This window comes from Callospermophilus lateralis, chromosome 17 (genome assembly GCF_048772815.1).
Source record: "Callospermophilus lateralis isolate mCalLat2 chromosome 17, mCalLat2.hap1, whole genome shotgun sequence".
NCBI classification, from domain to species: domain Eukaryota; kingdom Metazoa; phylum Chordata; class Mammalia; order Rodentia; family Sciuridae; genus Callospermophilus; species Callospermophilus lateralis.
The window spans coordinates 4,130,212-4,145,272 of NC_135321.1; the positions used below are offsets into that span (position 1 = coordinate 4,130,212).

General features: G+C 45.2%; 2 protein-coding genes across 6 annotated transcripts in view; one reads left to right on the forward strand and one right to left on the reverse strand.

Annotated features, from left to right (window-relative positions):
* Window positions 1-2,262: 2,262 nt before the first annotated feature.
* Timm21 (translocase of inner mitochondrial membrane 21) lies at window positions 2,263-13,167 on the reverse strand. Its single transcript, XM_076837073.1, has 6 exons — window positions 12,613-13,167; window positions 8,177-8,239; window positions 7,974-8,071; window positions 5,579-5,652; window positions 5,375-5,480; window positions 2,263-5,268 (listed from the first exon to the last, which is right to left on the reverse strand). Exons 1-6 carry the CDS (start codon window positions 12,911-12,913, stop codon window positions 5,146-5,148), a joined length of 765 nt encoding a protein of 254 aa, XP_076693188.1. The 5' UTR covers window positions 12,914-13,167; the 3' UTR covers window positions 2,263-5,145.
* Window positions 13,168-13,301: 134 nt separating this feature from the next.
* Fbxo15 (F-box protein 15) overlaps window positions 13,302-15,061 on the forward strand; it is a 64,274-nt gene continuing 62,514 nt past the window's right edge. For 4 of the 5 annotated variants that reach the window (XM_076837060.1, XM_076837062.1, XM_076837063.1 and 1 more), the window contains exon 1: window positions 13,770-13,923. In XM_076837060.1, the coding sequence (XP_076693175.1) occupies window positions 13,787-13,923 (137 nt within the window). In that variant the 5' untranslated portion in view covers window positions 13,770-13,786. Of the gene's footprint in view, window positions 13,338-13,769; window positions 13,924-15,061 lie in introns of those variants that run through there. The other variant, XM_076837064.1, reaches the window with a different exon arrangement.

Below are 15,061 nucleotides of genomic sequence, written 5' to 3' on the forward strand. Positions count from 1 at the left end.
AAATGTTCTTTATGAAAAGTTAAAGAATTGTTTCTGTTGGAGTTTGAAAAATTCTTGGCTTCCCTTTTCAGCTGTTAGGTGGGGTGGACTGGACTGTAATGTCTGCCCACCCTCAGCATGGGGCTACTGGAGTATGAGAGGTGGAGCTCCTGGAGGCAGGGTTTAGGCTTAGGTGGGTTCCAGTTTCTTCGTTTAATGGTAACTGGTTTGAAGATTTTAAATCAGTGCACCTCCAGGGCCCAGCAGTTGCCAGTCCATGCTGGGGGACTGCACCCCAGGCATCTCTCCATGCAGTGGAGAAGCCAATCCTTTGTTCCCTCCACCACCCATGGACCCCCACATCTCCTGGTCTCTCAGTTTCCATCTCCAAACTCAATCACTCCTGTCCCCAGCTGGTCAAGTCTCTCTCAGCTGGTCCTGCAAGCTGCCAGATTCAAGGGGGAGGGTTGGAGCTGGGTGAATTTCCATGGCCTGTATACCGCCATGTAAACCCCTCTCCACATGTGATCTATCCTGGTCAATTAGGAACCATGTCGTGTGGTGTGAGTTTTCCAGGCCTGTATTGGGCCCAGTTCAGGTTTGCCATGAATCAACTCCCACAGCTGGGGCTGCAAAATGTCTCCTTTCTCTTTTCTCCGGAGGCTGCCGGGAGAAATGTGGCTTCTCTCCCACACAAGCATATTGTGCAGCACTCCTTTCAGGTTAGTCTGGCACTGTCTTTATCTCTGATCTCTCTGAACCAAGACATATCATAGGCCTCCTAAAAATGTGGGCTCTTTAATTTCCTTATCCCTCCACTTTGCTCATGGGGAGGGAATTGGGGAGGAGGAGATGGCTCTGGCAGATGGCTCTCCCAGCACCGGAAGTCCCCTCCGGTGCTGGGGACTTCTTCCCAACTTCCTGAGTCCCCAATCTGCTTTGAATATCCAGTATCAATTCCCCATAAAGCCCTCCCCCTTTTTTCTCCACCCACCTTGCTGAGAAGCTGCCTGCTTTCTTGGTTTGATGCCCTGGAGCAGCCAGGAAAGTGCCTTCTTCTACCATCTTCCCAGTGTGATCTATTTCTTTAATTAGTACATTATAATTATATATATGAAATTGGAATGCACTGTGATGTATTCATACATCTACATAATCCTGATCACTTCTTTTAAAGCTTTGTCTCTAACTACAAGCATATCCTAAGGGGCTGCGGTTTGGATGCTTCAACATATAAACTGTGTGGAGTCACAATTCAGTCAGACAGGTGTCATGACTCTTCTAGTCTTTTCTTCTACCTTTGTGTCCTGTCTTGACTTCTGCCTTCCTATCTGCTTGTTTCTACTTACCTACATATCTATTATCTATCTAAGCTATTCATCTGTCATCGGCCAATCATCCACCCGCTTCTCCTCTTCCTTCCCTATCAGTCTCAAATAAATTTACTGTTTTCTCTCATCTCATGGTAGATTTACCATTCTTCCTCAATCCAGTTTAGAACAAAAGGCAGCATAGGGAACATAAGAAAGTAACAGCAATAGACTGTTTAGGTTCAAATCCTGTCTTACCACTTACTAGCTTTGTTACTTCATCGGGAAATCCCAACTGTTGGGATCAGCTTTGGAGTTGTCATGGAGGAAAGGTGTTTTTGTGTGGTGCATGGAACAACAATTGGCACGTTGTAGGGTGATGTAGGTATTTGGTAAATCAGCACATTGAATTGCAAACTCTATACTGTTATGTTTAAATATCTTATAATTCGTTGATCTAAATTGTAGGGCTTCAAAGAATACCAGTTCCTTCCTTGTATAGTACTGATCGTTGCAGTTCATCAGGTGAACTGTTCAATAAATACTTGTTAATTTGACTAGTTCCTTTATGTAATCTAACAGGGTAGGCTTTTTTTTTTTTTGCCCAATTTTGCAGAATGAGTTATTTTTCCTTACAGTGATTTTAAGTAGGCTGATGTTTATGTATAATTAGTTCTATATTTCTGTTGTCAATGACTGTGGACATGAATTATTAGTATTTGTTTTTGATTTCTGGTTGTTGTTGATATATTAAGAATTATCTTGAATCTTCCTGTGATTTTGAATCCTTGATGTTCTTTTAATAACTTGGTGAGATATAACCAATTAATTTTATAAAATGATAAACAATAATACTTATTTGTACATGCTGATAAATCTTTGGCAAAAAATTATGTTAATGAGCATTTAATGAAATCAAAGTTACTGGTAGAGGCAGATGTAGATAATCTATATAGACATTGTTTAAATAAAATCAGATCATTTAAAAAAATTGTAAGTTTATTGTGCACACAAAATAGTTCTCAAACCAGGAGACCACCAACCACAAATGCAGAGAGTCGTAAGAAGCCTGGGTCACATCAGTTACAGCAGTTCACACAGCTCACAAGAGTAAGTACTTGACCTGTATTGTCATTGGCTCTTACATAGTAACATTCTTTTTTGAGCAAGTAGATCTGTTTAAGCCGATTTATCTGTACCTAATTTCATTGGATCATGCTGACTAGGAATAAAGTTTATGTCTGTGTTTACGTACTTATGATAGGAACTATCTGTGAAATTAGGGAAACATTTACATCAATTTGGTTATGTGGCTATGGCGGATGGCCTTGGGGCACATCTAAATTGTGTTCATCTGGTATTCGGGTCCTCCCTTGCATTCTATACTCTGATGATCACATCTCTAATGGTTCTTCCTCTTTGAAGTCCCAGACAGCCTGAGCTATGTGTCACAACTCCACTGGAGTATTTTATCTATTTGATGTTCCTCAAGGCCAAGAGTCATTATTTTCCCTTTTATGGATCTCTGTACCCAATGTAGGGTCTGACATTAGTATATACTCAACAAATATTTCTTGAATGAGTGAATGAATGAAATCTAACATGGCATACCTGAGTGGTGCTACAGTAGGGTTACTGCATAGTAGGATATAAAATAGGTATATCCCGGGGCTGAGGTTGTGCTCAGCAGTAGAACACTTGTGTGAGGTGCTGGATTCGATCTTTAGCACCACATAAAAATAAATAAATAAAATAAAGGTATTGTGTCCAACTACAACTAAGAAAAATTAAAATAAAGTTAAAAAAAAAGTATATCCCTGAGTGGAAATCCATCAATTAGAAGTTGGTAAGTTATATTTGGGTAAGAGTAAAAGAAATAGAAGTAACATCCCTGTATTAGTTTACTAAATGGAAGGAAATGAATAAAGCATTCCTAGCACAGTTGTAAAGGGGCCTGCAAGGTAGTTAGGCTGGAATCTCATTCCTCAGTAAGCAGAACCTCACAAAACTTCTGACTTGAAATCTGTCTACTCATTTAGGAGGTAAAGACCATGAGAGGAAACGCAGCCTGACTCTTAATGCTCATAAGATTTCACTGACTGGGCATGAAGGGACAACCGCCTGAGAAGACAATGACCAAATCATTTGTAAATGCACAGAAATGATAGAGGAGGGACATTGGGCAGTCCGATATGTCCTCGAGATTTTTGAACTGAATTCAGAAGATGGGAGAAGAAGCCTATGGACAGAGATGCCAAAATAAAAGCTGGTTAAAGATGCCCAAATAAGTAACTAAAAAATTACACATTATGTTTTTCTGTATTATGTAGAAGCAGCTCTCATGGCTCAGAAATGTTTCCTTTTGAAATAATTAGGTTTCTAAAACATACATGAAAGTAACTTGGTAAGCTTAGAACTTAAGGGCCATGGGTATGTAATAAAATGGGAAGTAAGTAAAGCTGAATACAGAGAAAGCAAATGGTCTTAAACAAGAGGGTCAGGGAGGGTGACTAAATCCCCACCTGAGCACAGATGCCAGGGTTCTTTGTCCAGGTGCAGTTTGACAACTGCTATGAGGTCTGAAATCAGGTCTGATTTTTTGAATTTTAAGATGGCAGGAAGAACTTCTGAGCCTGTTACATGTTGTCACCTCAGGGAAAGAAAAAAACATAGGAGTAGAGCATTCTACTGGGACGGACAGGAAACACTAACTAGGAGATGGAGCCCAAGTCCAGAGCTCAGCCTATCACTTCACATGTGTTACAGCAGAGAGAGAGGCACATTGCTCAGATTCTTTCTACATGTTTGAGATTTTTAGAATTAAAATTAATCATTTAAAACAAGCACTTAAACCAAAACATTCACTAGTGTAAGGAGGGAGATAAACTAAGTGGGTGAGATAGCCTGGGAGTCCTTCTACCCCAAGTAGCCTACAATCTCAAGAATACATTGGAAAACCCTGCACTCACGGTTCTGCAGAAGAGGAAACACCTGACTGCGGAGACACCATTCGGAAGCCACTATGGAGAGAGATGTTTCTAAACTACCCAGTACACACAGCACTTAAGTGTCACATGAGCAGCACTTTTAAGAGGAAGTCACTTTTTAAGAAATTCCTAGCAAAGACTTCAAATTAAATAGGGTGGTCATATTTAAAAAAAAAAAAAAAGTTTAAAAAGACCTAAAACACACATTTAAATGACCTCCATTGCTTTCTAGGCTCTTCTTAGCAATATAAAGTATCAGCATAAGCTTTGAGCGGGCTGGAAACACCTCATGGTGCCCTGGTTCAGGCACTTGCACCTTCATCTCACTCAGTCACCCCAACCTCTGGTGAGGGCTGACACGCTAAGGTAACCAGGAGAGGAGGGGTGAGAGCCCGGGCACCTGGCCACAGAGCCTGCGCTTTTCCCACTAGGGATAATGCTCCCATCTGGTGCCGAGGGAATAGGCTTCTAAATCCCCGTGTACAACCTTTCCTAATGTATTCATCATCTGGTTCACTACAGTTCTCAAATACTTTCACATGTATCTCATGTCAGATTCCAAAGTACACGAATGGAAGGTGCTTTTGACATCTTTTAGTTGTAATTTTATTCTTTAGGCTTAACACAACTATACAATATAAAAAAGCATAAAATATTGAAATCTGTTCTTTTTCAGTAACAAAAAATTCTCATCATAAAAGATGCAAAAATGCTGTCATGATTGACATTTTAATGAGGAAACATAAAATATGCTCTCTTTCATGATTTTTCATAAGAAAATCCCTAACGTGGCTTGTCTAAGCAGTCGGAGACCCTGTTCCTTCGCTGTTGGGAGTGCGCAGCGCCCTTGCTGGGCGCAGGCTGCCGGCTCAGTCCTCGCGGCCTTGGTTGTCCTCGCGGCCTCGGTTGTCCTCGATCACGATAGTCCTTCGAGGGTAGGAGTCCACTTCCACAAACACGTACTGAAACTCGTACTCGCCACCCTCCGGGTTCTGAAAAGCACGCGTCTCCAGCCTTACCGCCTTCCAGCGCCGGCCCGCGCCCTCCGCCCCACGGCCGCCCGCCTGGCCCGTCCCCGCGCTGGCCCTACTGGCCCACCTGCCTCACTTCAGCGAACACCGTCCCCTGCTTGCCCGGCTCGGAGCCCTCGATGTAGAACTTGACGCGCAGGTGCTTCAGCCCGTCTCTCACGTACTCGATGAAGCTGCGGAGGAAGCGGGCGAAGTAAGACCGAGTCCTGGAGGCCACCCGGAGGCCACCCAGAGGCCACCCGGAGGCCACTGCCTCCCCCGCCCGCGGCACCTGACATGCTGCCTCCGCCCGCGGCGCGTCATCTCCCCGTAGCCTCTCACGGGCTCGCCGAAGACGCTGACCACCTGCGGAGAAGGCGCTGGTCAGTTCCAGGGAGCGGCTCTGCACACGTGCCTTCGGGGAAACCCGGGAAGGCCTGGTCCCTTTAAAACACGGTGACTCAATGATGCGCACGCCAGGAAAGGAGGTTATGTAGCAAGTCATCCCTGAAGAGCTCAGCAGTCGCCTCGTGCCCAGAAATGGAAACAGACCTTCTGGCACTCACCTGCAGTGGCCAAGGTGGGCTAGAGGAAGCTGCTCCACTTCCTTTACAAAAGAACACAAAACAGTGCCTAAACATTCCTCTAACACTTCGTGGTTTCAAGGTAAAAAATGTACGAACACTTTGAATGACATTTAATATATGGAGTGTAATGGCCAAAACTGTGATGTTGAAATGAGTCAAGTCACTCAAACAGTGAGGAAAAAACCCCAAGAATTAATAGCATATTCAAAATCAGGTGTGAATCTACTATTGTTAATGGTAAAATTCACATGAAGTAGAAATGTAGTTTTTATTTAACTTAAAAAGCAAATGCTTTGGAACTCTCTCTAAAAAAAAAATTGCCTCAATTTTGTAAAATTGTCTTTGTCTTTTTGCTGAGCATCTTTACTATCACAATTTCCAGAAACAAAAGAAAAGGATACTATGTAAGATGAGAGATATTTAAGATCTGTGTGCCTGAAACCAAGGAACCCCTGTCCAAATAATTTACTTTAATAGACAAAACACATCAGTATCAGAACATTAGGTGTCTCTATTTTTTAATCAAGCATGGTGCCTAAGAAGCCTTGGGACCTTAAAAACTACTGACAAAACTGTTAAAACTTAATTATTGTTCATAGTTCCTCTTGGAAGCAAACTAAGTTGACCCTAGTAATATCATACTCTGTGTTTATTCTATGGATTTTGTTTTGTTCAAAATACCGTAAATTCTATGAGACGCTGGGTTCGTGAAACACTAAAATTCTTCACCTGTTCTCAGAGATGCATCCTGATATCTAACTAGGTTTCTTTTTTTTTTTTTAATATTTATTTTTAGTTTTCGGCGGACACAACATCTTTGTTTGTATGTGGTGCTGAGGATCGAACCCGGGCCGCACGCATGCCAGGCGAGCGTGCTACCGCTTGAGTCACATCCCCAGCCCTCTAACTAGGTTTCTACTGATATTATTTTTGTAAACTATAAAAGCAGATAACTTAGATCAATCCAGATATAATTTGATTCCCAATAACCATAGTAGGAACCTTTTTTAGTCCCTGCCCATTTTCAACTCTCTCAGGGACAGTTCTCACTTCCTGCCTCCCTCTCCACGGTTCACACAGACTAACAACCAGAGTCCAGTTCAGAGAAATCAACACATTGAAAAGAAAAATGCCAGCGTCCACTGGCTGTCAGGTGTGTGAGCCACACACCTGACACGACCAGAGACTGATGAAACACTCAGAGCCCTGCTCCAGGGAACCCAGCACAGCACAGCACGCTGAGAAAACCTGTGGCCTTCATCTTGCCCCTGGCTGAGGACTGTAGACTCTGCTTCTCTGACCTCACTTCTTGGGCCCTGATATTTATGATGCCATCTGCTGTCACCTTTCAAGGTATCAAAGTTAGGATTTCAGCAAGGAATGCTTTTCAGTGCTGAAGCTTTCCCCCAAGGGAGTAAGGAATCTGTCACACACAGGCCATGATGTCTTGCAAACTGTGACTGGACGGTCATGATCTAAAGCCTTCCTTCTGGAAGGTTCCTTCAGAAACCACAGAGTGGCTGCATGTCGACTCCTCCCAGGGAATGGCTGAGGAAGGCTGTGCCCAGCAGGGTAAGATGTGGAAACCGACCAGCTTGGATTTGGGTTCTGGCTCTCACCTAGTTCAGTGATTGAGGCTGAGTTAGTTAATAATGCCAGTTTTCCCCTCTGCAACTGGAGACAAGAGTAAGACCTAATGCCAAGGGCCTCTGCGAGACTTAATGAGATGATGCACGGAGTCACTAAGCACAATGCCTGGCACATGATGTACTTTTGGCAATGTTAACAATTATTGTTATGATCACAAGACCACGAAACAGTTATTTTAAAAGACTAGAAACAGACTGCTTGAGTTTGACACTTTGGTGACTATCTATGAGCAATTAGTAAAAAATTCACTGTACAATTAGGATAAAAACATCCACACACAGACCTTTGGGTGCTTGTGATCCAAGCATTTCAAGTACAGAACAAACACTTAACATAATCACAACCCAACCACTATGTGCTGTTTATGAATCCCCTGGGTTCAGAACCGGTATTTTAGTTGGGCCCATTTCTGCCTCCCCCACATGTTCTCCCTCTCATCAGAGAACTAACCTCGGGATGTGATCTGCATTTTTCTAAGGCTTTCCCATACACCTTACTAGGACTGGATGAAGAAAAGAGTTCTCTGAAAATCGTGTAGAACAAGCCACCTGAAAATCACAGGAAAAGATGATGAAGCAAACCAAGAGTGAGAGATGAAGATATGTTAGTAAAAAAAAATGTTCAGGGATGTTGTACTTGCTGTTTTTGGCAACCTGTTATGCTGATTCCAATGACCACGATGACTAAGTAGGTGAAATCTCTTCCAGCTTCTTTCACTGTAAAGAGAAAATGCCAAGGAGTCACAGGTGTGTCCCCTCTGAGCAGGCCCACTTCCAGTTTCTTTGGCATTGCAGCAGGGGACATGTGAAGTCAGAGTCAAAGCGAGCAGTGCTGGTGCCTTCTCAGTGGCAGCTCTGGAATCTCCCTATGCTTTGGAGTTTTAGCAGGATCTCAGAGCAGTGTCTAAGTCTCTAGTTTTTATTTCATCTAATGTTATAATCTTGATACTGTCTTACTTTCTAAGAGGAGGACTCCTCATCCAGTCTCTTAGAATAAGAACAAGTGCCACGTATCAGGCAGCTCTGGACACAAGTCCAGTGCACAGATTAAGAAGTGTTGGCTTTGTCAACCAAAGAGACCAAAACGATCATTAAACCTTAACAGTCAGTAACATTCCCAAATGCCATCCTTCTGTAACCCCACTGACTGGTGCATAAAATACAAAGACAATTGAATTCAGAACAGGAATTTATCTCAATCAAACAAACTTAAAAAAAAAGAAGAACCTACATAGAGACTACACCACACTTATTTTTTCCCACATAGATAAAATATGTCCAGATGGATTAAAGAGAAATTCTGGGAGCTAAATAAATTCAATCAAGACATGTTTATGCAAAAAATTGCAATTACAACTACACTGCTTTTTTGATGCTGAAAAAGTACATTACTTCCTTGGCATTAGTTTATATATTTGATTTATTCACCACTTTAGGAAGACTTCTTTGTTTTGAACCCGGGGATGTTCTGCCATTGAGCTACAATCCTACCTTAAAAGATGTGATTCAAACAATAAAAATAGTGCATCTGCCAAATCTGTTCAGCTCATGAGACTAATCTAAACAATAATTGTCACCACAAATCCCATTTCTTTACTTAGGTTCAGATGTGGAAAAGCCTATGGTGACACCACCTCATTCCATCTCATCACTGTCATAACACCTTGATAACTATCAATTGCCAATAGTGTACCAGCCCCCAACTGGAAGTATACTGATAGCTTCATTTGAGCCTATTACCTGAATCAGGTCACAGGCTCCATACCTTGGATTTCTGATTGCCTCTTTCTCAATACATTCATTCCTGATAGGCTGTCTTCTCTATTTATTCAATCACAGATAGCTACTACATATCTACTATGCATAAAGACTGTGCTGAATATTATCCACATTTTATGCATTCAAAAAATTTCTATTGCTAATATATAAGTATCACCAATGGAAGCTGCTCATTGCTTACCTTACTCTTCTTGACCTCTTAGACCTATGTTCATACCTAAAAACCTCATTAGTATTTGTTTCTGCAATTCTCCACACTTCCTGCAGTGGGTGCTGTGGTGCAGTATGGGTACTGCTGGCTGCAGGGAGGAGTGGTAGCTGACAGTTCTCAGTTCCTCTCTGCAAATTCCTTCACCAGAAAAGAGCTTTCTCACCTAGGTCATGGCCTGCCTAGTTTCAGAGTTTACTGACCACTGGCTGAAGCCCTTCTTGCAAGTGCACTTGAGCTCCTCCCTCTGCCAATACTGCTTTCCTTACCCCTCAACATGTACTATCAGAGCATTCCCCAATAAACTTCCTTATGCAAATCTGTTGTCTGCTTCCCTGGGATGATTTACAACAGGTGCTACCAGGAGTGGTCCAATGAAGCAGTTCCAAATTGAAATTTTGGAACTGGATCACCAGCCACTCGCTGGCAATGAGGACTCTACATGCCTGGAGCATTGACAGGCCCCAGCATGCAGTTCTAGGCAACTGTTGCAGCTTTTGCCCACGATGATGAGCTGGAATGGAATAGTGGGAAACAAGAATGCACTGGTTGGTGTTATTTTGAAAAATCTGGAGGACTAGGAAATTTTAGGACTTGGGTTGCATGGTTGTGGGGGGGGGAGAGGGATGTACTAGGGAAGGCAGGGGAGAGTTTGGTAATAATCTTCACTAGTGAAGGTGAAGTGGGAAAGGCAAGAGAGATTTGGGGCATAGGAGATTCATGCTGCACCCAAAAGACAGAAAAGGCTGAGGGTCAGGGCCAAGGTAATAGAGTAGCAAGAGGCTGGCATGGCAAACACGTCAGCTCTCCCAAGCCAGGGCCATGCCCTGATTGGGGCTAAAGGGAATGTGAAGCTTGGTACGAGAATATTGAGGTCAATGCTCTAAAAAAAAATCTGTTATATTCAGATTTTCCTGAAGAAGCAGCTCACTCCTTCCCCACTAAAATCTATAATGTCTTATTTCTTAAAGACTAGGTGAGGCTTCTGCCTAACAAGACACATACTCTCCTCAAGAAGTGTCTACAACCTCCTTTCCTGGCCAAGGTACAACATAACTTGGGTGTGAGAAGGAGAAAAATAAACCATACTGTGAATACTGCTTGGAAAACATATACATGACCCTTTCTTAAAGGGTGTGTGTCAAGGTCACAGAATACAAACATGGCTGATGGAGAGTTGATTTACATGGGGTACCCTCCTGAGATCAAGAACATAACAATCAGGTAAGCGCCCCAGAAACTGAAGTGCAGTCATGTCTGCTCTTGGAAACTTAGAAACAGCGATGGTCCCCATGAAGTGACGTGAAAATGAGAGGACAGAAGTGGCAAACAATGGAGCAAAGGCTCATCAGGCATGCTAGAGTGGATACTAGAGAGAAGTCTGAACCTAACATCTAGCCATGTTTCATAGGAGGGCTTGGAGGGCACTTCACCAAAGCTATAAGGAAGCCATAGTTATACCTTACAGAGTAGGGCAGTGTCTCCATTATACTCCCACCAACCTTCCCCTTCAAAAACCAGACAGATGCTAGAGAATAATGCGGATCAATGCAAATTAAACCAAGTAGCAGTCCCAATGCAGATGTAATAATGCCAAACATGGGAACTTTATGGGAGCACATTTATACAGCCTCATGGCATTGGCCGGCGATCTGAAGAATGCCTTCTTTTCTACCTCTATTGAGGAGGAGCAGAAGTAGTGCATGGTAATAAAAATGGGATACCTGTGGCCTTGCCCAGGATTTGCTTACTTTTTCACTCTCTTTAATGTGGCCAGTGGCTATCATATTGGATAACACAGATATAAAACATTTCCATTATTGCACAAAGTTTTATTTGGACAATGCTGTTTCAAACATTCAGCAAAATCACCTGTTTGACTGTTATGTAGATGCCATTTTGGAGCCAATAAGTAGTAAGTGGCAAGTGTACTGGAAAATTTGGTAAGATATGTGCTTCATGTGTGAATGATGGGCCTGACAAAAGCCTAAACAAAAAAAAAAATTGTTAGATTCCGAGGCTCACTAACCATATCAATGAGACCTGCAGGAGATACTGTCTCAGACATGCCATGCCATTCTGTCCCATGAAAGAAAAAGGCAAATTCCTGCACTCTACACTGCGATCGCAATGCATGGCAGGTCTTTTTGCATTTCGGAGGCAGTATATTCCACACTTGAAAATACAGCTCCCATTCATTCACTGAGTAACAAGAAGTGCTGTCACCTTTGGATGGGATCCACCTCAAGAAAGGACTCTATGGCAGGTCTAGTCTGTAGTGCAAGCAACACTGGCCCTTGAGCCAGAGTAACTGATACATATGCATACCTTTATCTTTCATTTCTGCCGTCAGTTTTTTTTTGTGTGTGTGTGTGCTAAACTGCTATCCTAAACAAAAGATTATATTTTTGCATGTTCAGCAGATTACAAAACAATTGGCAGGATACCAATTTTTGTTAAAAATTAGGAATATTAACTAAAATGACACAAATTATTATCTAAACAACTGTTATATCTGCGACATATAATTATGAGTGCCTGAACTGCTTTCTGTGCCTTTCATTTTTTCTACCACATACTTGTGAAATGAAGAACATAACAATAAGAAAAAAATTAAACTTAAAACACCTGTTAAAATATCTTTGACTTTCCCGACTAAATTACATTTCATCTTTCCTGTTTGTATGTTCTATTACTGCACCTAATGAGTGAGGGCAAGGGATGTTCTGGATGTCTTTCATTTTATAGTCTACAAAGTGTAGCTCAGTATCTGGGAACAGCATCAATTATTCCATGAAGTGATTACTGAGTTTTTCCTATTGGTTGTAACTTGATAATATCTCTCTCTTCAATTTATCCTATCCAATTTCTCTTTCTCATAGGCATGGAAACACATGCTGAGAAAAATCTCCTAGACAGTATGCAACAAAATGATCAAATTCAAGATCAACTTCCATACATCTAAATTCGAATTTATGAAACCTGGTTCTAAACAGTTTAACGGTTCTTCTGTTGAATCGTTTTTCCCTCCTTAGGTGTAAACTTGGTAGAAGGACACTGTCAGCTCTTGTCAGGTGGACTGGAAGACAAGTGCTGCCTTTACCTTTCTGGGAGGTTGAGACTGCGGTTTCTGCTCTCCCATCTCGGTGCACCGACACTTGCTTGCGGCGGTCCTCCTGTGCGTTGCAGGGGCTCGGTCCCTGTGTCCAGATCGTTTTCTGGACGAGTCCAAGAACAGATCTAGGTTGCGCCGTTTTCTTCTGCTCTCGCAAGCCCCCCCTCAAACTGGGCTGAGTCTTGAAGGCAGCCCTGTGAAGCCCACGGTCTGGCAGCAACAGCCGCTTCCCCGGGGACCTGTGCAGCTTCTCCGCGTACTGCAGAGCTCTTAGGACAGAACAGAACATGTTCACAGAAAGCCGTCCCGCTCAGGGACGCAAGGACCAGCAGCAAAGCTTCGCAATCCACAACACGACTGGCCAGCCACGCACAAACCCACTCCTTCACGTTCCACCGCGCCCGCCTCCCTCCCGGCCTCCAACTTGCGAGAGAGCGCCCTGACCCTTCCGCGCTGACATTCACGCCCTACTGCTCCGCAGAGCAGCCTGGGAACCCCCCGGGGTGTCTGGGAATGGCAGTTCCCGGACCGTGCTCCACACTGCGGGGCCGCGCGAGGGCCGCGGGAAGCACTGCATCTCCCACAATGCAAGGCGGCCAAGCGCGTTGTCCCTCTCCGCGCCTCCCAGGCGCCTCTACGCGAATGGCCACGCTTGCGCCGCGCATCATCCGGCGGCAGGGGGAGGGGCCTCAGGAACTTGTGCCTCAGTTCTGGTAGGTCAAGCAGAGGTTGCAAGAATCAAATAAGCAGATGTAAACTGTGTATTCTCGTGATCGTTCTGGAGAAGGCTGTGTTAACTGGAGAATCATTCGCCTCCTGGTGGCCCATTTGAACTTATTGGCAAATAATTTCATTTCTTGTGTTTTTTTCTCAAGAAAACCAGACAACAGCCAAGTGAAAATGAACGGGGATGCCAAAAAGCAGGCAAGAGGGTCGTAAAGTCCCAGCGGCGAACTTGACGCTTGGCGTCCTGGGCATTAAAACGACACGGGCATGGGAAAGAAGCCGGCCCCGAAGCGTCTAGAACGCCATCTGGTAGCTAGGCGACAACGTCAGTAGCGCCAGTCCACGCACGCGCGAAGGCGGCCGCGCTTCTGCGCGTGCGCAGAGCCCAGGCACTCTCCGAAGCGTCGCGCCGCTGGGCGGGCCCCACCAGGTCTCCATGGCGACCGGACGCGGGCGGATCCTGAGGCAGCACTGGCTTGGCCTCCAGGCGCAGCGCGGGCCCCTCCAGGGTGGCGGCTGGCCGCGGGGCAGCGCGGGGCCGGCCGCGTGGCGTGCCGGGGCCACCGGGTTCAGGTGACAGTGGGGTCCGCTGGCGTGTCTACCCGACCCGGGAACCCTTGGCGGACGTCCCCGCCTGCTGCTCTCGAGCGAGTCCTTTTATTGGTCGGACGTCGCCACGTGACTGGTGGCGCTCTCTCTCTTTTTTTTTTTTTAAACGCGGGAAAGGGTGCAGGAAGGTAGAAAGGTCCCCTCACCCTGGAAAAGTGGGTTTCCTGCTCTTTGGTACTTTCCGAGAGGAGCCCAGCGCCGCCCGTGCGGCAGGCTCTGCCAGGCCGCGCCGCGGGCCGCCCGCTGGTGTCTGCAGGAGTCTGGGGCGGGAATCACCCCTTGCCCTAGGTGTGGGCCAGGAGGGGCCACCCCCTGGACCTCCCCGGGGCCGACCTGCTGGCGGCTGGGCTCCGTCGCTCCCCGGCACGGTCCTCTGGTGGAGGCTGGTCGGGGAGGCGCCGCGCCGCCGCCGCGGGCCAGGTCGCCAGTTCCACACAGGACCCTGCCCTGCCGCCGCCTCTCTTAGGCTTGGGGACCCAGGGAGGCCTCTCTGCAGTGTGGGTGGCCGGAGGGCCGGGCTGGGAGCGGGAGGCGCCGCCCTCCAGCCGAATCCGGTTTGACCCGAGGAGGGCACTCCATCTGGGAGGTCCCGAGTGCCTGTCCCCGTTTCCTCGCCAGCTGTGTCTGGCCCTGTCCCCGTTATTTTGTGGAGGAATAATGCTAAGATCGTACCTTCTTGAGGATTTCCCTGTTCCCAAGGCTGTTGGGCTACAAAGTGAAAGGCCAGTTGTCTTGAAGCCTTCGATGTTACCTCAAGTTTTTTTCCCCCCTCCCCTGACTGGAGGAGTGCATCTGTCCTCCTGGTCTCTGCTACTCCGCGTCGCCTGGTCTCTGAAGCACAGCCCCGTTCTTCAGTGCCACAACAGCGGTTCTTGTTTGAAAGGCTATAATGCTGGATAAAGCACAACCCTTGTGGCAAACCAAAGGTCACAGTGCTTGCAAAAATTATTACGCAGAACAGAAAAACTGGCTTTTAAGTAGGAAACTTAAGCTTTAAGTCAGTTTGCCTCAATTACTAAAATTAGTTTTTATGTAGTGCTCTGTTGGGGGAAGCAGAATGACTTTTTTATGATGAATCTTTTCTTTGTAAGTTGAGTGAACT

What these genes read in the sequence shown, in the direction of transcription:
- Timm21 (XM_076837073.1), bottom strand. Translation starts at nt 12,913, where the DNA reads ATGTTCTGTTCTGTCCTAAGAGCTCTGCAGTACGCGGAGAAGCTGCAC. An exon ending in AGTCTCAACCTCCCAGAAAG is followed by an intron (nt 8,240 to 12,612) that starts GTAAAGGCAGCA and finishes TTCTCTTTACAG; the next exon opens with TGAAAGAAGCTGGAAGAGAT. An exon ending in TGTTCGCTGAAGTGAGGCAG is followed by an intron (nt 5,269 to 5,374) that starts GTGGGCCAGTAG and finishes CGTGCTTTTCAG; the next exon opens with AACCCGGAGGGTGGCGAGTA.